This window comes from Sphaerodactylus townsendi, linkage group LG12, assembly GCF_021028975.2.
Source record: "Sphaerodactylus townsendi isolate TG3544 linkage group LG12, MPM_Stown_v2.3, whole genome shotgun sequence".
Taxonomy (NCBI): Eukaryota; Metazoa; Chordata; class Lepidosauria; order Squamata; family Sphaerodactylidae; genus Sphaerodactylus; species Sphaerodactylus townsendi.
The window spans coordinates 40,848,725-40,874,768 of NC_059436.1; the positions used below are offsets into that span (position 1 = coordinate 40,848,725).

The 26,044-nt window shown below is 46.1% G+C and overlaps 1 protein-coding gene across 1 annotated transcript in view; it reads left to right on the top strand.

Moving 5' to 3' along the window:
• The first annotated feature begins 5,878 nt into the window (after nucleotides 1-5,878).
• Nucleotides 5,879-26,044, top strand: part of LOC125441537 (collagen alpha-1(V) chain-like) — an 87,573-nt gene continuing 67,407 nt past the window's right edge. The window contains exons 1-6 of the mRNA XM_048512146.1: nucleotides 5,879-6,056; nucleotides 6,455-6,602; nucleotides 7,871-8,029; nucleotides 8,769-8,964; nucleotides 9,882-10,037; nucleotides 11,197-11,238. Coding sequence (XP_048368103.1) covers nucleotides 5,879-6,056; nucleotides 6,455-6,602; nucleotides 7,871-8,029; nucleotides 8,769-8,964; nucleotides 9,882-10,037; nucleotides 11,197-11,238 — 879 coding nt within the window. The remainder of the gene's footprint in view (nucleotides 6,057-6,454; nucleotides 6,603-7,870; nucleotides 8,030-8,768; nucleotides 8,965-9,881; nucleotides 10,038-11,196; nucleotides 11,239-26,044) is intronic.

The window sequence follows — 26,044 nt, forward strand, 5'->3', positions numbered from 1 at the left end:
CCTACTTAAAAAAATTATAAACCTCTCCTGTTCAGGGCTGCAAAGAAAACCATGAAAATATAATTGCATCATGTAAAAGCAAGGGGGGGGGGGGGAGAAAGGAAATTAAATTCAGCTTGTAAAATGGCAAAAAAGGAGGGAATTAAATTGGAAACCTTTAACTCTTATTTTTAAGCTGCTTTCCACAGGTGTTAAGGCCATGCTGTGGTCATGTGTGACCTAAGTCCAGTCTTGGTCTGCAGCTCCGGACCTCTGAGGTCAATTGCCTACACCCAAGCCAGAGATGTGGCTAGTGTACACACTTGTGAAGTTGCCTTGTCATGAGTCAGACTGTCCATCTGTCAAGGTCAGTTCTGTCTACTCAGAGGAGCAGTGGCTGTTCAAGATTTAAAGTAGAGGCCTTTCACATCACCTGTTACCTAAAGCCTTTTATCTGGAGATGCCTGGGATTGAGTCTGGGACCTTCTGTGTGCCACGCAGATGTTCTGTCGCTGAGCCATACCCTTTCTGTCCTATTGCATAGACTGGAGCTTGAAGGAGAGGAGGTCAAAGAGGACCATGGAAAAGCAGGCCAGGCTGTGGACTGGCATCTGGGGTGGTGTAGCTGGGCATCTTATAAACTGGCAGAGGACCACTGCTCCATGGTGATCCCAGATTGATTTTCCATTTCCCAGTGACTGGGGGCAGTGGTAGAAGCAGAGACTCTTTCCAGTTGCCTTCTTGTCTCTCCTCCCAAAAGCACATTGCAAGTGCCTCTTGGGTGATCTCCTGTTTCTTGAAAGGAAAAGTGCTGAAGGGAGTGAAGCCGTTCTCTTTCATACTCCTTACGGTTGCGCTGGCACCAGTGAGGCTAAAAGGGAATGTGAGGAAGCCGAAGTTCATGCCCTTCCCATTTTACCCAAGCATGTCTGCCCTAGAAATACACATGAGCATAATGCATTAACCACATTAATTTGTGATTGCTGATTTGTGATTGTTGTCACACTCAGTTGCCTCAGAGAATTACTCAGACAGCACGAAGATAAAGAATGTCGTGGGGACTCCCTGATGGCTGGAACTCATTTATGTCTGATGGATAGTTGGAAAGGCATACATGTCCTGTAGGATCTAGATCCACTTGCATAGCCCACTCTAGTTCCTCCTGTGTTATTTCTCTTAAAGCCATTTGGACAGCACTGCAGAGAGTAGGGACAGCAGAGCCAGAGATGTGGCGGCCGTTTGGGATCTCCCACCTAGGTGTCATGCATGCAGAGAGCCCCTACAATGCCAGCTCATCCATGGGAGACTGTGTTCTCACAAAGGACTCTGACCAGCCCTTGGTTCCATTTGAGAAGATGGGGGTGTGAGGGCCTCCCAGGACTTCCTCTTCCACAGTGGCTGCACCAAGTTAGTTGTAGCTGTGGGTGTTTCACTCTGAATGAAGAAACGGAGGCTATTAGGGGAGGCACCCAAAGAAGCTACTTGCTGCTTCCAAGTATGGCTGAAGGTAAGGCAGACTGTGCCTTCTGTTGGGATAAGTGCTCCTGGTAGTTGGAGGACACCTCATCGAAAGCCAGCAGAGCTGGCACGGGTGGCTAGAACACAGCAGCCTCCCTTACCTCAGCAAGGCATGCAGAAGGGGATGGATCCCAACAAAGCTACAAGCTTACACAAAAGAAAGTCGGAGTCAGTTGTAGTTTCTAATCTAAAAAAAAGAGTATTTATTAGTGAACTCCATTCTGGATAGAAAGGTAGGTAGATAGAGTCACTATGCTATCCTAATCTAGCTGGATGGAGATGGATGCGAGGAGCATCCATCCTCTCTCTAGGCATGGTGGGAATAAGAAGGGAGAAGGGGCCGGAAGGAAGGAAGTCCCTGAGAGTATCAGTCTAACATCAAAGGGATAGAACCAGCATGATAGAGTAAAGGTGTCAAATCCCTAGGTTCCTATCTAGCCACTAGCTCTCTAGTAAAACCCCTCTGTAGGTTGAGGCAGGAAACAGCGTAAAGTCCTTCACTTCCAATACCTTCTTCCAGAGTGTGGTAGATCGGAGTACTGGAAGGCTGTGCAGTATTGCAGTTTCCACTCTGGCCATCCACCACTTTGCACACATTTTCCATGCTGTAGATATCAATGCACTTAGTCATGGGCTACATCTTGAATTGCGGCCAGATAACGGATGTCCATGGATGCTTGGTGGGACATGTTTTTTCAGTGGAGCGGGGCACGGGAAGATAATCTGCAGGAATAGCAATACAAGTTGAAGAAAGTTAGTGCTGTTGCCAGAGGAGAGATTTTTGAATGGCAGTTCTTTCTGCACTGTGACTAGCCGGGATGAGGGTGGCAGTAATCTTTGCAGGGCGATCGGCCAGGAGTTTTGTAATGCTGCAGATAGTAGCCCTCACTCATCCTTTTAGAGGTTTTCAAATTCAAGCAGGATCCAAAGACCACGTCCTCTTGCTGATGAGATGTATCTGGGTCTGCATTAGATGGCTCACTCTCAGATATCATGGATGATGGTTCTTCTGTATGACCTTCTGGTTGGAGTCAGAGTACTCCGAGTGGTGGCATGCAAGCGCACTGCCCAAGTAGATGCACCAGCAAAGTGAGCAGCAGAACTAAATGGAGGAGCAGATTTAGTGGAATTCATGGTCCACTGGAATGAGCTGAAGGAAGATGAAGATGCTGTAGGCCCTGCTTGAATTGCGCTGCTCATCTTCAACCAACTTTAGTGGTTGACTGAATACTTCTACCTCCATCCATCACTACAGAAAAATGGTAAGTCTAGGACAGCAATGCTTAGTTTGAATAAAGGCTCTGTTGTACTAGCTGTATCACTTGCTGTTCCTATCTTAATAAAGGACAAAGCCACATGCCAATCCCTTTACATCATGCAAACAGTTTTTATTGGCTGTCATAATACGTCTTGTTTCAATGATAGTGCTTTGCCAGGTGAAATGCAAGCCAACTGAGTTTTGTGGAATCATCTTTCCTGTATGCCTTCGCTGGTTTCCTTGCAAATTGGAGTCATAAGGTTTCACAGGAACATACTCCAGGCAGCCATATTTTGCACACAAAGACCTTATGTAAATGTGTCCATTCTGTTTGAAAAAGGGTTCTTCTGTAGATTTGTGTTCTCAGTGTGGCTGTATAATTATTTACGCTGCCATCAAAACCGAAGCTTTGTCTACAGGCTTCTGCCCAAACTTTAGCTTGGTTTTAAACTGAACTGAGAAATCTGCAGTGCAATGCCCAAGAGCCTCTTATTGAAAATCTGAAGTATCGTTGAGCTATACTTTTACGATTCTGGGCAGTCTTGGAGGAAACTAGTCTCCTAAGGGTAATCCAGCAGTTATACATGTTGATCTATTATGTCATCTGTCTGGTTGCCTGCCTTGGAGGAGTGCACACTCCAAATAGTGAAGTCTCCAGTAACCTTTGAGACTGCTTTGGGAGGGTTTTTTCCCCTCTTGGGAAACGTTTGATGGTATTTCATTGCTGTTTCCCTTGCTTCATGGGCTCTTCTTGTCAAGCGCCCTTTGAAATAGCATCAACCAGCCTGAACTGATTGTGCTGACAAATGTTTGCATTTATACGACTTTTGTGTAGGGGGAGATTACCGACTGAAGTCAAAACAACCAGGCTATGGATGGTCAGGCTGGTGCCAAGGGGAACCACTGTGGTTGAAACAAATGAATTCCTTGGGAGAAATTTCTGCTTGCAAGACCCTAGGAAGGGAAGGATCCAATCATGCCTTAATATCTGTGCGATTGCAGCAACTCACTAGAAAAGGTGGGGGCTCTGCCTTGCTGACTGAACAACTGTCCAGTGACACAAGACACCAGTGAGGGTTTACCTGGCCCTACAAAGTTTCAGACTCTAGCTTTCCTCTGGAGCAAAATTCCTCTTTTGTGTGGTGACCACTTGCCTGCTCAAATTGCAGTTTAATGGTAGATTGCAAGCAGCATTCTAGAATGCTCGAAAAAACGGATCCCATTTTTATTTGAGCGCATGGAATTATTCTAAATTGTATTGCAAATCTGTGCACATTCTTGCTTTGTTTTCCCATCTGGCTGCCATCCACTCCACCTGCCCAGCAGGAAACCCCTTACAAAGGAGGTCCTTTCATTTAATCCAGTGGTGCCGAACCTTTGGCACTCCAGATGGTATGGACTACAATTCCCATCAGCCCCTGCCAACATGCTGGCAGGGGCTAATGGGAATTATAGTCAATACCATCTAGAGTGCCAAAGGTTCACCACCATGGATTTAATCCCACCAGAGCAGTGGAGGCTGTGGAAAGCTATGAGGACGGCCTCTCTAGAATTTCAGCCCTGCCAATTTTGCTAGCATTACCAAAGCTGAGTCTGTTCCTTGTGCCATTCTACATTGGTTCTCTACTCTTGCTCAATGGTTGCTACTGTTCAGCAATAATGCTCTCAAAGACACAAAGAGAGAGAGAGAGAGACTTTTGGATGTAGGAATGAAATGTACTTTCCATTTTTAGTTTAATTGACAAGCATGCTGGAGTAGTCTAACAGCTTCAGAACACTGGAATGCCGAATAGCGTTCATGTAGATTGTTTAATGTGGGTACTTTGTTCATTTGTTTATCCATAGTGTGGAATGTTAGTCTTTTCCTTATTTTGTGGTCCTTAAAATGGAGCCTTTTTCATGCAGACCCATAATCCCCTTCTGAGCCAAACAGCAAAACGTGTTTGAGAAGCCCAAGGCAGAACTGTTACTCTACGCTGCCACTGAATTAAAGCAGCTTTCTGCTCAATTGAGTTGTTACTTAGCAGAGCGGCAAACAGCAGTTTATTCGTATGTCTACTGACAGATCCATGTGCTCAAAGGTGTTCATCCGCCCTGAAAGAAATATCTTGCCTCGTCTTCTATGCGCGATAGAAGGACTCACAAGACCTGGACCCCTCCCAAGCTGTGGCAGATGGTGCTGGCAGGCTTCCTGCTTGACATGCATGAGATTCTCTGCTCTTCTGTCCCTGCGGTGCAATTGGCGCTGTGCAATCCCACGCCTTCCTATGAGCTCAGTCACAGCAGGGTGACATATCTGGGCATGACTGTCTTTGTTGCCCTCTGATGGATTGGTTGTTTCTACCTCATGAGGTCCAATGGTCAGGTCAGGAGAAGAAGGATGTTAAGGAGATGATGGGAAACCTCCAATCGTGAATGGTCTGCTTTTGGTCTTTTTACTAGAATCTCCCTGATCCCAAACTGGCTTAGTCTACAACCCTTTCCCTGGCCTGCTAGTTTTCTACGCACATGGGGAAGCGATCAGCACTGGGGTTGTCAAAAAAAAGTTTGGTATTTTTCAGGTTTGGATTTATTAGACATGGAATTTTTTGAACGCCCCCCCCCCCCAATTTTTTTTCCAGATTTTCTGAAAATGTTCAGGTTATTAAACCCAAATCCAAACAATACACCTGCAGTTGGACTACACATGGGCCTGGGGAGCAGTAGGTGATACAGAAGTGAACCAGTGCCTCCTGCTGCCTTCCAGACTTACATGGAATCTGGAAGCAGGTGCAGAGTTGAGCAGGGGGCCCAGCCAGGCTGAGTCCATCCTTGAACTGTTGCCTTGACCTGGCCAGGTTCAACTTTATATTACTGTCTCCACCTCCAAAAGTCACTTGACCTTCAGAGGCAGCACCAGCGGTATAAAGTTGGACCTGGCCAGACTGAGCTCACAGTTCAATTCTGGGCTTGGCCTGACCAGGTCCAACTTTAAACTACAGACTTTGGAGCCAGACCATGCAGTATAAAGCTGGAGCAATCTAGACTGAGCCCAGCATTGAACTGTAGACTCAACCTGGTTGGGTCCAGAATGGAACTGTGGGTTGTGCCTCACATAGACTTTGGAGCAGAGGCGTAGCTGCAATGGGGACATCTGGGGCAGCTTACCCCGGGTGCCTCCATCGCAGTCACGTGTTGGGGGGCGTCGGGGTGGTGTGGTGGTGGGAGGGGATGCGTGGGCTGTTCATGCCTTGGGCACAGTTTCCCCTCCCTTCCCTCTACATTGCTTTGGAGGCAATGTGCCACTTAGCGTGGAACCCAGGTAGGCTGCAGGAAAATGAGGGAGGAAGGGAAGGAGAGGGTTTTTTAATGGCAGTGGGCCGAATGGGCCCAAAACATGTTTTAAAAATCCACATCATTTTTTGTTATTTGATTTTTTGGCTACTTTTTATTGCCACCTTTTTTCAGGCAAAAACCACTTAAAAATACCAACAAGACATTTTTCAGTTTTTTTTCTTGGTTCGGGTTTATCAAATGTCCACCCCTATTCAACACTCCACTTGCAATCTGAAATGGTATAAACCAGCAACAGATAGAGCACAACACTTTCCTCTTAAAGTGTTGTTTTGATTCAGCTTTAAAGAGCCTCAACTCAAATTTGCATTCTTGTGGTTTTTTTTTTTCTTTTCTTTCTGTCCCCACCCCCAACCCCAAATATAGGTGAAGTGAATCTGCTGGACAAACTAGCATCCTACCATCAGGAATTTGGCAATTTTTCTCTCAGCTATGATGAAACCAATTGCAGTATTTTGGAGGTGGGCCAGTATGCCACTCTGAGTGTCCCTTCTGCGGAGGTCTTTGGGGAAAAGTGAGTGTGACATCAAAAGGATACTCAGGGATGCTTCCAAATTCTCTGCATCTGACTTTCTTCCTGGATTTGGGAATATTACATTTTTTACATCTACAGAGCATGCAGTGGCGTAGGAGGTTAAGAGCTCGTGTATCTAATCTGGAGGAACCGGGTTTGATTCTCCACTCTGCCGCCTGAGCTGTGGAGGCTTATCTGGGGAATTCAGATTAGCCTGTACACTCCCACACACGCCAGCTGGGTGACCTTGGGCTAGTCACAGCTTCTCGGAGCTCTCTCAGCCCCACCTACCTCACAGGGTGTTTGTTGTGAGGGGGGAAGGGCAAGGAGATTGTAAGCCCCTTTGAGTCTCCTACAGGAGAGAAAGGGGGGATATAAATCCAAACTCTTCTTCTTCTTCTCATGGTGTATGTTCAGTGGATTGCTGCTTTCAGTTGCTTTGTTTCATTCATGTCCTTTCCCCTTCTCTATGTACCTAAGTACCATGCATACATTGATTGCCCATTTTGCAGTGGAAGAGGTGTCTGGAAAAAAGAGCTGGTGGCAGAAACACTTTCTTTCCTTTTACTACCACCAGACTCTAGATCAGTGGTTCTCAACCTGTGGGTCGTGACCCCTTTGGGGGTCGAATGACCCTTTCACAGGGGTCGCCTAAGACTCTCTGCATCAGTGTTCTCCATCTGTAAAATGGATAAAGTTAGGGTTGGGGGTCACCACAACATGTGGAACTGTATTAAAGGGTCGTGGCATTAGGAAGGTTGAAAACCACTGCTCTAGATTGCTTGTCCATTTCCAACTGATGGTGGGCCTCCACAGGGCCAAATGTAGTAACCCTTGACACCAACTCTGCCTCCAAGAAAAAAAATCACACTAATGTTCTATCTCAGGAGAACATTAAAACACCCTCCATAAATGTAAATGTGTGGGGGGAGTGGACATTCAGCTTCCTGCGAGCAATCTGGAAACAAGGACAGGCAAAATGGCAGCTCAGTTTGGAGCAATCAGTGGGGTCTCCTTGCGTGTAAACAGAGAAATGAAGGGGGACCCCACTGCAGAGCAAACTGCCTCCAGGTTAGCACAGCTTGATTCTTCAACCACAAAAAACTTTGGGATTTATAGCCCCTACTGGCATTCAAAATGGTACAGTCCAAAGAGGACAGTATCTCAAGATTATTCTGAATGCAATGATTCTGATATTAATTTGGAGCGCTTATCAAAATGGAGGTATCTGTGCTCTTGGCTTGCACTGAGATCTATTTCTTTCCTAGCTTTGCAGATGAGCTCAGCCTGTTGCTGACCCTTCGGTACTCTCTGAAGGAGGAGACCAGTCTCTTGACGATCATCAGCCACCACGGTGACATCCTCTTTCAGATCAGGATTAGCCCTTATGCCTTGGTTTTTGTTGCCAGCAGGAGGCGTCATTATGAGTAAGCTCTGTGCCAACTCTCTTCTTTTCTGCATTACCATCCTGGGGCAAAGATGGCAACTCTGACCCTCCCAGAGTCGAATCAACGGGATGCTTTCACTATGAACTATTATCTGCCTTTGTAACTTTCTTCCTTAATCCTCGGTTTCTGTTGGTGATACTTGGGAGATATATTCATGGAATGAGGGCCTATCTGAAACAGCTGTCTGATCTATGATGGTGATGGTGATGATTTTTGACCATCAAGTCATGTCTGACTTATGGAGACCTCCTGTAGGGTTTTCAAGGCAAGAGATGTTCAGAGGTGATTTGCCATTGCCTGCCTCTATGTGGCAACCCTGACATTCCTTGGAGGTTTCCCATCCAAATACTAGCCAGGGCCGACTCTGTCAGCCCCACTTATCTCACAAGGTGTCTGCTGTGGGAAGAGGAAGAGAAAATAGTTGTAAATTGCCTTGAATCTCCTTATATAAGAGAAAGGCAGGATATGAATCCGAATTCCTCCTCCTCCCACTCCACCTCCTCCCTGTTCCTCCCCTCCTTCCTCCCCCTCCCCTCTCCTCCCCCTTCATCTTCTTCTTCTTCATCTTCTTCATCTTCATCTTCTTCTTCATCATCATTTCTTTTGCTTAGTGGCGAGTTGTACAACCTCTGACCTGAGTTCAGGTTATCTTTTTCATTAAAAAAATCACAGTGACTTTTTTGCCCTCTTTTCTCCTTTTCAATGTTGTGATTTGCAGGTTCCCTGTTTCCTCCCTGGCAGATGGAAAGTGGCACCAGGTTGCTCTCAGCATCTCTTTGGAGAGACTGGCTCTATATGTGGACTGTCAGCTGGTGGAGAGTGTTGGCTGGTCCAGCTACATTGGGATGGGTGTAACCACGGAAGGACTCCTGGTGATTGGGGGGCTCATTGAATCCTTTGAGATTCCCTTTGAGGTGAGAATGAAGCTGAAGTTTCGAGTTCATGGGATTTTTGGACAGGAAGGACAGTGATTCTTTGTGTTTGGAGGAGGGAGATACCATGTCACTGGGGAAACAAATCATATTAGTGACAACTCAGTTTAGTTTCTTAGAGATCCCAGGATCCAGGTGGACACCAATTCATTTCCAGCAGTTTTAACATTTTTGACCTGAGTTGTATTGAGCCCCAATTATGATCATATCCAGGGGAGGGGCAATTGAATTCTCTGAATCCTCTCACTCTTTATGGAAGTAATTCTTTGCTTCCTCTCACTCCTTAGAGGCTGCTGTTTGCTCAGAGGGGAAAAAATTACTGGTTCCAAAAGGATGCCTATATTTTCTCTCTTGTGGGGTGAATAATAGAATTTAGATTGTGAAAATGGGATGGAAGCAAACTCTCCCCATGCTGCAAACCCAGTTTGAAATGAGGAGCTGTAATTAAAATTAGAAAGGACAGTGGACAGTGGACTCAGTTTTGTTTGGCTCCTATTTTCATTTTTGCTGCTTGGAAGAGTTCACCCACTCTTGCGTGGCCTTTTCCCTCACTGCTTTACACATATTTCAGTGTGAACTTTCCCATTGCTATACATTCCCGATAAATTTCCAGTGTGTCCTCGCGTTTTGGTAATGCGAAAAATGCTGCAATGTTTTAGGGGCATTTCTCTCGCGTGGTGAGACAGTGTGCCATGGTGGTTAGAATGAGACTGGAAAGTCACACTCAAATCCCCTTTCAGTTCATCAGGTGACTTTGGGCCAATCACTCTCTCTCTCTCAACCTAGCCTACTCTCCAGGGTTGCTGTGAGGGAGGGAGGGCAGAAGGGGAAACCAGGCAAGCCCCTTTTGGAAAAAGGAAGGCTAACAGCGTGATAGACTCTTTTTGCATCCTTTACAGGGAGCGCTGCGACAGCTGACCTTCTTGATGGGAGATGCTGGAGCAGCCAGTGAACACTGCCAGACCCATAACAGCACCTGTAGCAGCCCTTTAGGCAAAGAAGCAAAGCACAATATGACTCCCTTCTGGGCACTGTTTCCTCAAACTGGCACTCAGGTGGGACTCCATCAAGGGAGGGAAATGGTAGGCTGAGAGGGGAGAAAATAAGGTTGCCAACTCCAGGTTGGGAAATACCTGCAGATTTTTGGGGAGAAGACTGAGGAGGTGGGTTTGAGGAGGAGAAAGAATTCAGCAAGGTATAATGCCATAGAGCAGTGATGGCGAACCTATGGCACGGGTGCCAGAGGTGGCACTCAGAGCCCTTTCTGTGGGCACACGTGCACAGAGTTCATCATGTGGGGGAGGCAGAAAATCACTCCCACACCCCCCCACACACACATCTAGGCTAGCCTGGGCACGATCCTTTACCTGGGAGTAAGCTCGGTTGCTGGCAATGGGTCTTGCTTCTGAGTAAACCCTCCCAGGGTCGTGATTCGCCCATTCGAAGTGTTGCACAGTTGCTTCACCAAGCTTACTCCTGAGTAACGTGTGCCTCAGAGCCAACCATTTTTTCTACACTCAAACCTCAGTATTCAGGTTAAATTGCCATGTTGGCATTTTGCGATAAATAAGTGGGTTTTGGGCACTCATCCAATATAAGTGGGGCAATTTGGGCACTCGTCCAAAATAAGTGGGGCAATTTGGGCACTCGTCCAAAATAAGTGGGGCAATTTGGGCACTCATCTTGAAAAGGTTCACCATCAGTGCCATAGAGGCCACCCTCCAATGCAGCCGTTTTCTCCAGGAGACCTGATCTTGGCCATCTGGAGATCAACTATCATAGCGGGAGGTTGGCCACTCTATTTTGAGGATAGAACGGGTAGGAAAACCATATGCTACTTATTTCATCCTAGCCTACCTTGCAGGGTGATTGTGATGGTAAAATGGGGACCATATATGCCACCCTCAACTTCTTGCAGAAAGGGAAGGGCAACAAGAAATTGTACTGGATAGTACACATTTGATAATCAATTAAGGAGTCAATGGGCTCAACCACAATTTTCATTTTTCGGCTCACAAAAAAAGAAGAAGTATAAATAAAGAGCTGATCCATTGAGAGGCTGTCTGGTTTTTTGGGTGTCAGGGAGGATGGCAGAAAAGACGAAGGATTGCATTGCTAGATTTTTCCGGAAGGGTGGTTGCAAATAATGGTTGGGAAATGAGCTTCAGCTGTGCAAATAATGACAGAGTTCTGGCTTTCCCTCTGTTGCTACAGGTGCTGAATGAAACCAATGAGATTCAAGAGTCGGACGTGCAGGTAGGGCTCAGTCAACCCACTTGGGGCTAATTACTCTGGGCTGGGATTGCCTTAAATTAACTGATTCAAAGAGTGTGGCTTTGCTTGTCAGCTGGCCAAAGGATTACTGTGGATACTCTGCTGATTAGTGGGTAAAATAACATTTAAATGAATTAGGAGAAGTAGGAGTTGGGGGGGGGGGGGTTGGTAAGTCTATGTAATTTGCCATGAAAAGTTGAACTTTGCAGTTTTCAAACATTATGCAAATTCAGCAAATTTGCATCACTTAGGCTGCATCAGCATAGTTTGTTCTGCTTCAGTTGGAACAGTAATAGTTTCGAGCGGGAGACTTAGGACAGATCTCAGAAAACCTTTCTTTGCCCAATACGTAATTAACATGTAGCATTTGCTGCCATACAAAGTAGAAAAAGAAGCATTTGGATTTATGCCCTCTTTTCTCTCCTGTAAGGAGACTGCAAGGGGACTACAAACTCCTTTCCCTTCCTCTCCCCACATCACACACCTTGTTAGAGAGGTGGGGCTGAGAGAGTCCCCAAGAACTGTGACTTGCCCAAGGTCACCCAGCAGGAATGTAGCAGCGGGGAGACAAATTTAGTTCAACAGATAAGAGTCCGCCAACCCTGCGGAGCAGTGGGGAATTAAATCCGGTTCTCCGGATTAGAGTCCGCCTACCCTTAACCACTACACTATGCTGGCATCTAGAGTCTACAACAGTGATTAGCAGGTTCTAGTGCTACAGTGGATAATGGTTTGAATGATTATATCAACCAGCTAAAATGCTTCTAATGGAGTTTGGCAACAGCAGTCAGGAACCCACTGGGTCACTGTTGAAAAACCATTCATTATTTTGAATGAAAGACTTATAAATCCACAGGCAGTAGGTGCAGCCATACAACAGGCATTTCTTCCCCTTTCAGACACACACAAAAGGGGAATGCTTTCTGCCAGCAATGGATTTGGGAGTATTTGCATCAAAGCTGACAGTGCAATCTCCAATGGCCTCTGAGCCTTTTGCAAAAAGAACTGACAACAGTTGCCAATTAAAAGTTAAAGTATCCTATACATTTTTATTGTCCCATTTTGAAACTCTGAATTTTTAAACGCTGATTATTATAAAAGACACTAAAAAATCCCAACTGGCTAACTTTAATACCTTGTAGTGGAGTAGTGGATGGTACTTGTATTGATGACCTTCAGAGGAGAATTGGACAAATGTGCACAATGTACACCTCATTGGCTATTAGCCATGATTGCTAAATGGATATTCCATGCTCAGAGGCAGCTTTTGTTTTGTTTTGTGTTCTTGCCATCAAGTCACAGTTGCCTTATGACAACCCTGTGGGGTCTTCAAGGTGAGAGATATTTGGGGGTGATTTGCCATTATCTGCCTCCATGACAGGACCCTGGTATTCCTTGGAGGTCTCTCATCCAAATGCTTGCCAGAATAAAAGCAATAATAGAGAGCAGTGCCTCTGTTCCTTACTGATAAGCCTTGCATGGGCATCTGGTCATACAGTTGCCAACCTCCAGCTGCAGCCTAGAGATCTTGAATTACAACTGATCTCTAGCCTGTATAGATAAGTTCTCATGGAGAAAGAAGAGTTTGAATTTATATCTCACTTTTCTCAACTGTAAGGAGTCTCAAAGCAGTTTCTAAACTCCTTTCCTTCCTCTCCCAACAGCAGACATCTTGTGAGGTTGGTGGGGCTGAGAGAGTACAGAGTAAAGCAGTGATGGCGAACCTATGGCACGGGTGCCAGAGGTGGCACTCAGAGCCCTTTCTGTGGGCACACGTGCACAGAGTTCATCATGTGGGGGAGGCAGAAAATCACTCCCACACCCCCCCACACACACATCTAGGCTAGCCTGGGCACGATCCTTTACCTGGGAGTAAGCTCGGTTGCTGGCAATGGGTCTTGCTTCTGAGTAAACCCTCCCAGGGTCGTGATTCGCCCATTCGAAGTGTTGCACAGTTGCTTCACCAAGCTTACTCCTGAGTAACGTGTGCCTCAGAGCCAACCATTTTTTCTACACTCAAACCTCAGTATTCAGGTTAAATTGCCATGTTGGCATTTTGCGATAAATAAGTGGGTTTTGGGCACTCGTCCAATATAAGTGGGGCAATTTGGGCACTCGTCCAAAATAAGTGGGGCAATTTGGGCACTCGTCCAAAATAAGTGGGGCAATTTGGGCACTCGTCTTGAAAAGGTTCACCATCACTGGAGTAAAGCATGACCGGTCCGAGGTTACCCAACAGGCTTCATGTGTAGCAGTGGATAAAAAAACCTGGTTCAGATTAGAGTCCGCCATTTGTGGGGAGGGGTGGGGAATCAAACCCACTTCTCCAGATTAGAGTCCACCACTCTTAACCTCTACACCCCACCCCACTGTGAATGAACGGAAACCTTTAATGGCATTCAGATAGCAACAATAATACATACTTTTTTAAAAATAGAAATGCATATATAACAAAACAGGGATCTATATTTTTTTAAAAAAAATCTTCTAAAATGATGATTTAAAAACTGAATAAAACATTTCAAAAATTACAGTAAGAGTGCCATGCAATTACAGTACAGAGGAACCTGGCAGTCATCTCTAAGACTTCTCTTGAGCAATTGTCCAGAAGGAAGAGGGTTTTCTGTTGGTCTGCGAGAATGCTGTTGTTGATCAACAGAGGAGCCAGGAACTTCCTCCTAGCTGCGTTATATAAAGGACAATGGTGCAGAACTGACTCTTCACAAATGACGGCACTTGAGTCAACAAGACCCGTAATTGCGACAGTGGGCAGGGCAGGCGGTGAGCTCGGTGCACGGAGCATGGGTGGCTCTGTTTGGCTGTGCAGCAGAGCCTTCCCACCCGGCAATGTTGCGCTTTACACACGGGGCATGGGGTGGAGCACGCTCCCTATATAATAGGCAGCATGCGATGGCCTCAGCCTCTTTTGGCGCCTTTGGCAAACTGACCCATCCTCCCTCCCTTTATGGGACGGGGTCATTAGATGTGTTGCTACTCATGTCACAGCCCTGGCGGCTTGGGCAGAGGAGCGCATCCTTGTGGGGAGGCTGAAATCACACGACAGACCTCCCTGCGGTTCAAGGCCTCGAGATGGGGATGGGTCGGGCTCAGGGAGCATGCCAGGAAGGCCTCTGCAGTGGAGCCTGGCGACCCACCAATTAGGGGCCGCAAGGGAGGTGAGCGCCCGGTGGCCCGGAACCTGTAGGTTTACCCCAATAAGGATTGGGGTTGGTGCCGGGTCTGTTGTGATGCTGTCCGGCTGTTAAGATGCGCTCCTCCTGTTCGCTCAGCTTCAGCATTCAATAAAAGGGCTGTGGCCAGAGGTGGGATCCAGCAGGTTCTCACCAGTTCCCGAGAGTGGGTTACTAATTATTTGTGTGCGCTGAGAGGGGGTTACTAATTGGGTCCGCTTTTCCGTCTCCACGCCCTCGCCTCCCCGAGAGGCATCCTGCCTTTGAACGTGAAGGTTCCATATAGCAATTGCGACTAATAATGTAACTTCCTGAACTGGGTTAATCCCTTTCAGGTACTGCAATTCATTGATTCTCAGCCTTTCGTACCTTTTATCTCACCAGTACCTGTGTGTTTCACCATTGCTGTGTTCAGATTTGTGAGTTGGGGCATTTTCTATAATGTGATGATGATTTAGAAATGACTTGGTGCAAAAAAAATTTGGGGGGTCGTGGTGGGGTGGCTGCCCATGGGGGGGCATCCAACTCAGATTTTGCCCAGGGCTCAGGTTTGCCTAGGTACACCTCTGCCCCCTTTGCTGAGGGGGGGCTGGCGAGGGAACCTGTTACTAAAATTTTTGGATCCCACCATTGGCTGTGGCCCATTTCAATCCAGAGCGTGTCCTGTGTTTATTCACTAGGGTAGCATCTGCACATCTGGGTGCAAATCATGTTACAAATGCAAAGCTTTTCATGGCGTGGTATTTTCATCTCCCTACCAGATCTCAGAGAAGATCTCACCCCATTGACTGCTTTGGAGGGTAGACTCTATAACACTATTCCCTTTTGAAGCCCCTCCCTTCCTCAAACCTCCCCCTCCTCATGCTCCAACCCCCAAATCTGCAGGGATTTCCCAAACTGACATTGGCAACCCTATCCACTATGGGAAACAAGATGCTAGCTTTTCTCCCATGCAATTGGGTTCTTCTTACTTTTTTTTTTTTTTACGTGAACTGCTACGATTGGTTTAACAGATGACTGGCAGAGAAGAGCTTTCGCCCTGTGCAGTACCGGAAAGGGGTTGGTGGTACTTGCTGTGACAACAGAGTTCACAAAAGGATTTTCCCTTTTTTAAATCCGTGGAATGCAGGAAGGTGTGTCTGCTGTTGGGAAGGGGGTATCATTTTATAATTTTCATACTTTTCTGCTGTGGCAAGAGAGCTGTTGTACTTCATGGGTCCGGTGGGAAATGTAATGAGATTCTGGAACTGGAACAAGTCACAGTTTTTCAAACTCTTAACCAGAACCAGAGAGCTCCTGGGATGTTTAACGGTTCTAATGGGCTTATAAAATGAGAGAGAATGTGCAGCTACAGTGTTTTGGTTTCAGGAATAATGGGAACCAGGTGAGCTACTTTCTTCTGTGGTGACCTCAGCCTACAACTCATCCTCCATTTTGAATCTAGAGGGGAGCAGAGGGAAGAACTCTCTATGAATGTTTGTAATAGCTGCTGATTATTTGTATGATGTAGTTGGCAGTTAGCTTGATGGGATGATTATGCTGAGAAGAGAAAGAGGATTCAAGAAAGGTCTCAAACAAGCCACACCAATACAGTGGCTGATTATGCATGTGTTTGCTGTACAATGGGGATGAGTGTCCTTTGCAGCAAAATTTCTCATACGGACGTATTTTCTGAAGCCCTGCTTTCACTTTCCATTCTCTCTGCAGCAAGTGAGACCACTTCTAGCACAATTATAATTTGCTTTGCTGCCAGAGCGGGACAGATTTGCCAGTGAACACAGCTTTGCCCTGGACATCTGCTCTCTGCCCACAGCTTGGCTACCTAGCTTCACCCTGCCATCCATGCTTTCCACCTTGCCCTCCTTTCATGTTGCTTCCTCCTTCCTGCTTCTCTAAATGCTTACATTGAGATATCAATATCTCAACATATCAATATCTTGAAATAGTAACAACAGAAGTGAATTCTGCACAGCAAAAATAAAATATCTTTAGGACATTTTAAAAACTGTTTTGGGGAAGAAGTTCACATATCTCTCTTCCCCAAAACCTCTTCAAAACTTCTCTCAACCTGGGTTTTTCAAAAATCGGTAAACTAGCAATCTTTTTTCTCCATCCTGAGTTGAAGATGTTTCCTGTTTGATGAGTGAACAAAAGCAGGCAGGAAATGCTTTATTCCTCCCACCCAAATATCTTTCTTTCATTTTCGCTGCTCACGCCCACCATTTTGTGTAGTGCTGCAGAGATTCTCTGTGAAGATTCCCCATGGAGGTTTCCTCTGCTTGCTGCTCATCCATGCACAATTTCCATGTAAAAAGTAGATAAATAAAATTTGTTTTGCCCAGTTATCCCACCACATCTCTTTTCCTTTTGTTTTGTTTTGAGGGGGATATCTGCAAAACTAGGGCAATACAATTAGAGAAGTTACAATATGCACATATTTGTGTTGCTGTAGCTTTGCAAACATCCCACCCAAAACAAAAAAGGAAAAATACATGTGTGCAGGATTGCTAGGCAAAACAAACTTTATTCATCTACTTTTTACATGGAAACCATGCAAGGATGAGTAGAGGCATATGTAGGGAATATGGAGCCTGGGGAAAATCTGACCCCCCCCCCCCCATCCATTTTCCCTAAATTTTACCCAGGCTCCATTTTTCATTGATTGCAGCCCACAGCTCCCCATGCGTGCCCAGATCCTGGGCACTTCCAAGGGACTGATTCCCAAGTGCTTAGGGGGAGCGCATGTCTGGGGTGAGAAAGCATAATGAACAAGATGGCGGGAGGGGGGAAGGAAATGAGGATTTTCTAAGACAAATCCCTTTGACATTTTTCTGTAGCTTCTTGCTTGTCCCTTCTTCCATCTGCTGTTCCTGTGCAAAAAAACCTACGTACCAAAGTGAATGCAGGAAGAAACAATCCCTTCCATTACGGTAGAAAATAACTGCCTGCTTAGAAGGGCTGCCTGAATCTTCTACGATTACGCCAGAATTCCTTCTTGTCAGCAAGAAACCATTTGTCCCGTAGAAACCATTTATTCTTGGAGCACAGAGTGTTGATAAAGACCAGACGGCTCTTGGCTGTGGGTTCCTCAGGTAACACTGCCTAGACACAGCAAACCTACTTCCATAGATTATGATGGGGCAATGGATATATTGGTGTCTCAGGGGTTTTAAGCTGAGGGTATCTGTCAAAGGATGGAGTACCTCTTTCTACCTCTGCGTCTTGTTTCAGACGGCTGAGATGAGGATCAGATGTAGTTTCTGCTATAAACCGTCTAATGTTTCAAGCCCCCTGAATCCACCGGTGGGTGATTCATGTGTGTAAGATTCACTTTCTTTTGTTTTGGCCTCCAAATAATTCCCCCTGAGCACTCTTGGGCATGGGGTTGTAAGATAAATGACCAGTGTGCCCTCAGGTGAGCCAGTGCAGATGCGGAATAATCCTGAAACCACAAAAGGGAGTTTTTGGGATGTAGTTTTGGTCCCCTTCTCACAGGTTGCCCCTCGGATCAAATCCTGATCTACCGGAGTTTCAGTGGACGGTCTGAGGGGGCGGCATGTTAAGCTTATTTTCTGACAGGATCTGTGGGGAATACTGCTGGCATGAAAAGAGCGGGGTTTGAAGAGTGGTTATTTCATATTTCAGGGTTGTTGTTTTTTATTGCTCAACACAAGATCCTTTCCCAGGATCTGTGAATCTGGAATTATGGAAGCGTGCACCCATAGGACTTTAAAAAAGAAAATTCTTGTGGGCTCATGGTCTTTACAACCATTGGAAAAACAAGGAGAGGGTTGTTTTGTTAGTCCTCATCTTTTGCTTCTCAGGACCAAACTAGACATTTTGGTGTCCATAAATCCAATCCCACCATTTTAGAAGAAGAAGAGTTTGGATTTATATCCCCCCTTTCTCTCCTGTAGGAGACTCAAAGGGGCTTACAATCTCCTTGCCCTTCCCCCCCTCACAACAAACACCCTGTGAGGTGGGTGGGACTGGGAGAGCTCCGAGAAGCTGTGACTAGCCCAAGGTCACCCAGCTGGCGTGTGTGGGAGTGTACATTTTAGAGAAGAATATGACCATTTAAAAATGCTGTAAGGGATCGAGCCTATGGCATGGTGGGCCCCGGTGATCTTGTCTCCCATCTCCCATGTGGACTCTGAGTAATGGAGAAGGAGCTTCCGGTTTCCCCCCCTCTCTACTTTTACCAGTGGAAAGGGCAATTGGGGTGGGGTGGGGCGATTTTGCCCCTTTCCTCTGGCTCCACATGCCTTAAAGCCCGAATTCTTTCTGCTCCAGGCATCCTTTGCTGACCTTAAACACAGTTCAGTATGACCTCACCACCAGTCCTAATCATGGTTAATAGAAACTAGGGCTGCTGACTTCACCTGAGTTTGAACCAGAGCTTGAAACTGATCTAGAGGGAACCAGGTTAGTGTTAATCATACATGTGAGAAACTGGTTCGGTTTGAATCACAGCCCATTAGCACAACAGCTCCAGGCACCATGAGGTTCCTCTGAATGCAGCATTTAGGAAGGGGAGAGGTCCCTCTCTGTCGGAATAATACCGGAACAGGGGCACATAGCCAAATATCTTGAATTATTAACTGAACCCCAACAGAGATGAATTATCACAAGGGCCAGAACCAATACCTTCCCATCAGCCATTACAAAGGGTCGTTACTTATCCATCCCTCTCCAGGATCGGGTTTGTCCACACTGTAAAAATCAAGTGGAGACTCTTGCTCACATTATTCTTGACTGTCCGAGATATGTGGGCATCAGGAATTTCTCTCCCAGGCTGGCCCTAGACAAATCTGAAAGTGACTCTGACTGTTCTGTTGTGGAGCTTCTGTTAAACAACACAGATGTCATGCTCTTGGGGGGGGGAGGGAGGGGAGAGGCTTTACCATGTTCTGGCCCAGTCAAATGCGTGGAAGTCCCTTTGGCAGAGATGTCCTGCCCATGACTGCCTGTTGTATCTAGCATTCAGGGGTCGGCAACCTTTACCACCCAAAGAGCCATTTGGACCCGTTTTCCACGCCCCTGAAGATCTACCGAGCCAGAGAGGTGGCTCCACAGGGAGCCGCCTCCGGTTCGGTCCCTCCACTCACCTTTCCTTCCAACACTGGGAGGCACCAGGCAGGGAAACCCCATCCGGCTGATGGAGCAGGCAGCGGCCTGCTCCGTGGGGCAGAGGGGGGATGGCGGCTGCTCTGGAGGGACACACCCGCGCTACCCTCCGACCTCCAGGAGTCTGAGGGCAGCGTGGGCGTGTCCCTCCAGTCCTCCAGAGCAGCGCAGGAAGGAGAGGTGAGTGGAGAGGATGTGAAAAACGGCACCCTCATGTGAAAAGCGGCACCCTCCAGTTCGCCCCCTCCACTCACCTTTCCTTCCAGCGCTGCTCTGGAGGGCTAGAGGGACACGCCCAAGCTACCCTCTGACCTCCAGGCCATGCGGAGCCACAGTATAAGGCTGAAAGAGCCGCATGTGGCTCCGGAGCCGCGGGTTGCAGACCCCTGCCCCAGATTGTCGCTGGTAGCTGTCCCCATATACCCCCCTTTTTGACTGCAGATGTGGGGAGGCTCCAGGCATGATTATCACTTTATTTGCTGGAGGGATGCTTTGCTTGAACGCCTGTCAGGAACACCTGACCTGTCACTGTGAGACAGAGGATGCTACACTAGATGGTCTGATCTTGCAGGTATCTTTTGATGTTTGTCAGCATTAGGATATCTCTTTGTGCTGCTAAACCCTTTCCAGCTGTGCCTCGTGGACTGCCCCCAGCTCTTGTCACCCTGGTAGGACTGCAGGGAGATCCTACAAGATTCTTACTAGCAGAGCTGACAGAAAAAACCACGCAGCATGATCCCCACCCCATTCCATGCTTAAGTCAAAGCAGTGCCTTATTATGACTAAGCCTGGGAATGTCAGGGGGGATCTGTCCATAAGAAGGATGGGGCTGGGTGGGAGGGTGCAACGATCTAGCACAGTGGTGGCGAACCTTTGGCACTCCAGATGTTATGGACTACAATTCCCATCAGCCTCTGCCAGCATGGACAATTGGCCATGCTGGCAGGGGCTGATGGGAATTGTAGTCCATAACATCTGGAGTGCCAAAGGTTTGCCACCACGGATCTAGCAGTTTGCTGGTCCAGTCTTTTAACCATCCCAACTGTTTGCTCTGTTTTAGCCCTCCACATCTTAAGGGGTAAGAACTGTGGCTCAGTAGAAGAGCAACCGCTTTGCAGGCGGAAGGTTTCATGTCCAATTCCCGGCATCCCCAGTTTCAAAGGTCCAGGCTGTCAGTAATATCTGACACTATATAAGGCAGTGCCATGTTATATCATATACTGGAAGTTTTAGTGTTGTTCGGCTATATTTATCTGGCATATCTGTTTAGTTCTTTTAGCCATGTCTGCTAGCCGCCCTGAGCCAGGCCTTTGGCTGGGAAGCGTGGGAAATTAAAATAATAAATAAATAATACTGTTATTCACATGTATCTTTAAAGCATTGCTGCAAAATGTGCGACTCTGAAATAGACACATTCTAGTTGTAAATCAAGACAGGAGAAAGTTGCCGCTGGAGAGAATTTTATCTTCCGTAGCACAAGTGTTATGCTTTATTAAAGCATATAGCAAAAGAATCTTGGTTTCTCATGTGGTATTGTCAGATACCAATTATTGCCTGCCATAAAGCAGTTTTATGAGCCAACCTTCGACAGGCGCTTTTGGAGTTCAAGCCCCCGATGCCTTTTTGCTGCTCGATGCTGCTCAATGACTGCCGTCCTCCCAACCCCCAGTGTGTCGACAGCTTTGAAATATATGAGTCAAATCTTCTTTGGCTCCCATCACTGATAGTTTCTCTCGATTCTTCTTCTCTTTGTTCTGGCCTTAAGCTATATAGCTCTCTTGAGTAAAGGCTCATTTCTCTTAAATGGATCTTGCCCTTTGTAGTTTTACAACATTGTGATCAATTCCTGAACATGTGAAGCCACCTTATAGGCAGTCATCCCATTGGTTGTCCGTATAGTTCAGTAATGGCTGTAAAGTTTCTAAGGGGGTCCAGACGTGATCTTTGACATGGGAAGGGGGCCTAAATGGAGACTAGGGCTTTACTGGGGAGTGGGAGAAGCGACTGTACTAGTTGTGTGACTGTGAATTTGAAGGGTTTCTTTTCCCAATGCATTTGGGATCCTTCAGATACTGGACTCAAATTCATTTCAAGACTAGTCCTACCAGCCTTTTATATCAACTTCTGTCAGAATCTGTGTCTGTAAAATGGCTAGCAGACATAGATAAGAAGCTCAACAACATAGGTCTAACAACTGACCAATTCCAAAACATGTCTGCCACCAAAATCTATAATGAAATCAAATCTGCATTAATAGAACAAGAGAAACAGGGAATGAGGGGGAAAAGTTGCTCCCCTCAGTCTTTGGGAATTGACGGGTCAGATTATTGTGCCAATTATTCGTATGTCTTGAGCGATCCCAAACAACGCAGAGCATACTCACTAGCTCGTTTCAATGCTTTGCCTAATGCTATGACATTTGGCCGATACAATAATATCCCCTATGAGAATAGGCTATGCCAGTGTAAAATGGCTGTTGTCGAGACTGTCCAACATGTACTTTTAGAGTGTTCTATATGATGATCTTCCACGCTCCATGTATATTCATCCCTTGATAGAGAGGTTAAATATTGACATGTCATCGTCTGTTATGAACTTTCTACTCAATGGTTCTTGTGATCTTATCTGTGAAAATGTTGCAAGCTTTCTGAAGCATTACATGGCTAAGTGTAATTATTCTCCACAAAACAGTCATGGTTAATTTAGCTCTCTTTGTGTTCTGTATACAGGGTCTGTATGTAGATATTTAACACATATTTTAATGTATTTTAATGGGTTCATTTAGATAAACATTCCCTCTTTGTTTTTAATATTGTAATTTATAATGCCAATAAAGGCTTCTGTCTGTCTGTTTACCATTTGGAATCCTACCTTTCCCAAGAGGGGGAAAAGCTACTTCACAGGGCGAAAAACCCCACAGAGAATCAATGATCCTCCATCTCTTCCCATCACATTAAACAAGACACTAAATAGCTCTCCAAATTTCTGTAATAAGATGCTCCATCCAAAATAAAAGAGAAGCACAACAGCAAACCATGAATGAACCTGGAGAACCTTTGTTTTGTAGTGCTGCCCGCCCCCTTCCCTTATATGTACTGAGTTAATTAGATTTCTGCTGTCATGAAAACAATAATAAAACAACAACTACAACAAAACTTCCCATTATAGCAGAGCCAGCAAACTACGGCTTGACATTTCCCTGCAATCCAGAATTCCTTGATCATAACCTGGGCTGCAGAGGAAATGCAAACTGTCAACCTCACTGTCCAAAGACCAGATCATTCAGGGTGGTAAACTGGCATCCATCTGTCATCTCTCCACCCCACCCCACCCAATATACCCTCCAGTATTTAACCAATGGAAATAAAGGTAAAAGGTGGATGGCAAACCACCCTGTTAACATAGCCCAGCTAGGAAACATTGTAATGTGACGTCACCCCATGGGTCAGTAATGAGATGGTGTTTGCATAGGGGATTAACTTTACCTTTAATATAATTAAAACACTCTGAATATTGGTTCTGGGTTTTTTCCTGTCTGTTTTAAAATGATGTCCTGCATCATTCATGCAGGGCTGGAGCAAGGGGGAACTGTGCTCCTGCCACACCCCTCCTCCGCCTCGGAATGCCCACGCCATGCCCATGCACTGGCACACACCCGGTGGGTTGCCCTTGCTGTCCCCTTGGAGCTACAGCACTGCTTTCATATATACAATTGTTAGATTTTTTTTGTTCTGCCCTTCCTCCAAGGAACTCACAACAACCCTATAAGGTGGAATAGGTTCAGAGAGAGCAAACTGGCTAGGGTAGTGTGACCAGACGTCCCGCTTTTGGTGGGACAGTCCCGCTTTTAAGCAATTTGTCCCGCATCCCGTGGGGTTTTTTAAATCTCCCGATTTTTGGAAGGCTGCGCACGCGGCTGCAGGAGCGCACTGCCTGAAAATGGGAGCGCCCCAGAAGGTAGCCTCCCGCGCTGCCGCACTGCCTTCTGGGGTGCTCCCGTTTCCCGCCCTGTGACAGGGTGGGAAACCGGGGATCGCCCCAAAAGGCAGTGCACTCCTGCAGGCGCGCGCGTCCCTCTTTAAAAAGGTGAAAATCTGGTCACCTTAGACTAGGGTCACTCAACAATGTTTATGGCTAAGCAGGGGTTTGTCTCTGAACCTCATCACTTCAATTCCTGCATTTTAACCACCACTAACTACTCTGATTCTCATGCCAAAACTAACAGAGTTATATCCTCTCTAGGGGTGTTTCCGCACTACAAAAGGGAGTGAAGGTCGACTCGGTTCCCTTCAATTAAGGCGATTCCTGGCTATCTGCACAACCTTCCTTGGCCCCTGGAACCGAGCTAAGTGGTAGTACCTGTTTTAGAAGCTCCTCAATGCATTGATTGGCGTGTTCTGCAGACTCTGACTTTAGGCCAAATTTTTCCAGTCAGTGATTTCTCCTGCGTCACTTTGAAGCGATCACCGATATAGTAGCCCGAAGCGTGGGGAAACTGTATTAAAAGCCGCCTCTCTACCGTCCGCGACTCTCCTGTTCTGCGCTATGCGACGAAGCGGCTCTGATTGGTTGAATGGATGCCGGTGTCGTTTCGATCGTCCGCTTATTTCAACCCGGCGATATCGACCTTGTTCCACCAGCCCGGTGCGCCCAGTTCATAACTTTCACGACAGGGATGCTCAGCGGTTCCGGCGGGGGGGGAACAGAGACAAGACTAACGTCGAGCTTCGGTTGTAGTCTTGGATACATGGGGGTTGAACCTGAGTAGAAACCGGTACAACACAGTAAGTGCGGAAGGTCCCTTGGATTCTGCTCTAGATCATTGCAAATTTTCAGTTTACAGTTCTGATTTTGAGCTTTCTGATGCCATGTGACTTACTTCGGTGTAAACAGTATTATTTAAAATCTCATTTCCCCACACACTTTGGACATTTTCATAGAGTGTGAATGTTCTGCTCTTTCCGGCAGCATTATTTTTATATCATAGCCTTTCCACTTTTAACTACATGTTCCTTCTTGCCTGCCTTTTTAATATTTAATTTGTGGCATTTTAAAATTATACAGTATATATTTTTTTAAATTTTAGCAGTGGCAAGAAGTTCTCTTTCCAAATCAAAGGACTTGAGGTTTTTGTTTTGGCTTGCAAAATAAAAATTAAACAAGAATTTGGTTTTCAAGGAACAACAAGCCATTTTCCCCCCTGTTCTGGCATGCTCATTTGAAAAGAAAAAGGTTTCCAACTCTATTCTCGCACAGGAGTACAAAAACAGGCTTTATACATGTTTGCCTTTCTAATGCTGGTGGGGTTCTTCTTTTGCTCTCTATGGCATAGCAATTTGGAAACAAAAAAATTGCACAAACAATTTTATTTTTTTTCTTGAGCCTATCTTTGAAGGCAAGTCGTCTTGTTGAAGACTTTCATGGGCGGAATCAACTCAGTGTTGTGCGTTTTCTGGGCTGTGTGGCCATGGTCTGGTAGTTTTTGCTCCTAACCTTTCACCTGCACCTATGGCTGGCATAGAGGCATGTTACAGTAAGTTGTGTTTCTCTCCATGACATGTTTCTGAAGATGCCAGCCGTAGATGTGGGTGAAACATTAGAAGCAAAATCCACCAGACCACAGCCACACAGCCTGGAAAACCCACAATACTCACCCCTGCCATTTCTTCATCACACTATATAAAATTAAGACTCAAAGATACTTTTAAAATTAACTCTGAATACACACAGAGAGAGTTAGTTGCCTTTTGCTGAGGCAAATGTGACATGGGACATCCCTGGATGGATTTCCAGATTATCTCACAATTTCAGAACCTCGGCCAAGTGTCTGAGTTTCACTGGCATAGCAGCCTATGGGGAAAGGGATAAACATATGAAGTTGCCTTACACTGAGATACTTTTGGTCTGTAAAGGCCCAGAATTATCTGCTACTTTGATTGGTAACAGCTAGTCTGAGGCAGGAAAGGTCTTTTCCCAATTGCTGCTGAAATTCTTTAATGCTGGGAATTAATCCTTTCACCAGGGATCAAACCTGTGATCAGGAATTAAACCAGTACATTCAGAACATCTGTCTACCGATGAACTGTGGATCACTTAGTTCAGTAATATCTGCTCTGATTTCTGAAGGGTGTCTAATGTCTATGGCAGAGGTCTCTCCCTGAGCCCCACACCGCTACTTGTTACCCAAGATTGTCTTTGAAATCCAAAGGCCAATTGACTAACTTTCATTCATTGCACCATAACATCTCCTGGTCCCCTAACCTTTTCTTCCATAGCCATTTTCCTAGCCCCTCCCCCTCCATCCAGCAGAAAAATATACAGGCGTGAAACAAATACATGCACACTGTAAGTCTAAAATCAGCTTGGTGGGGTTGGGAAGGGGAGACAGTTTAGATTGGGATATTGTTGTGAGGATTAAAAACACAGGGAGAGAGACTGAGTGATAGCTCATCAATATTAGAGTCTTCTGT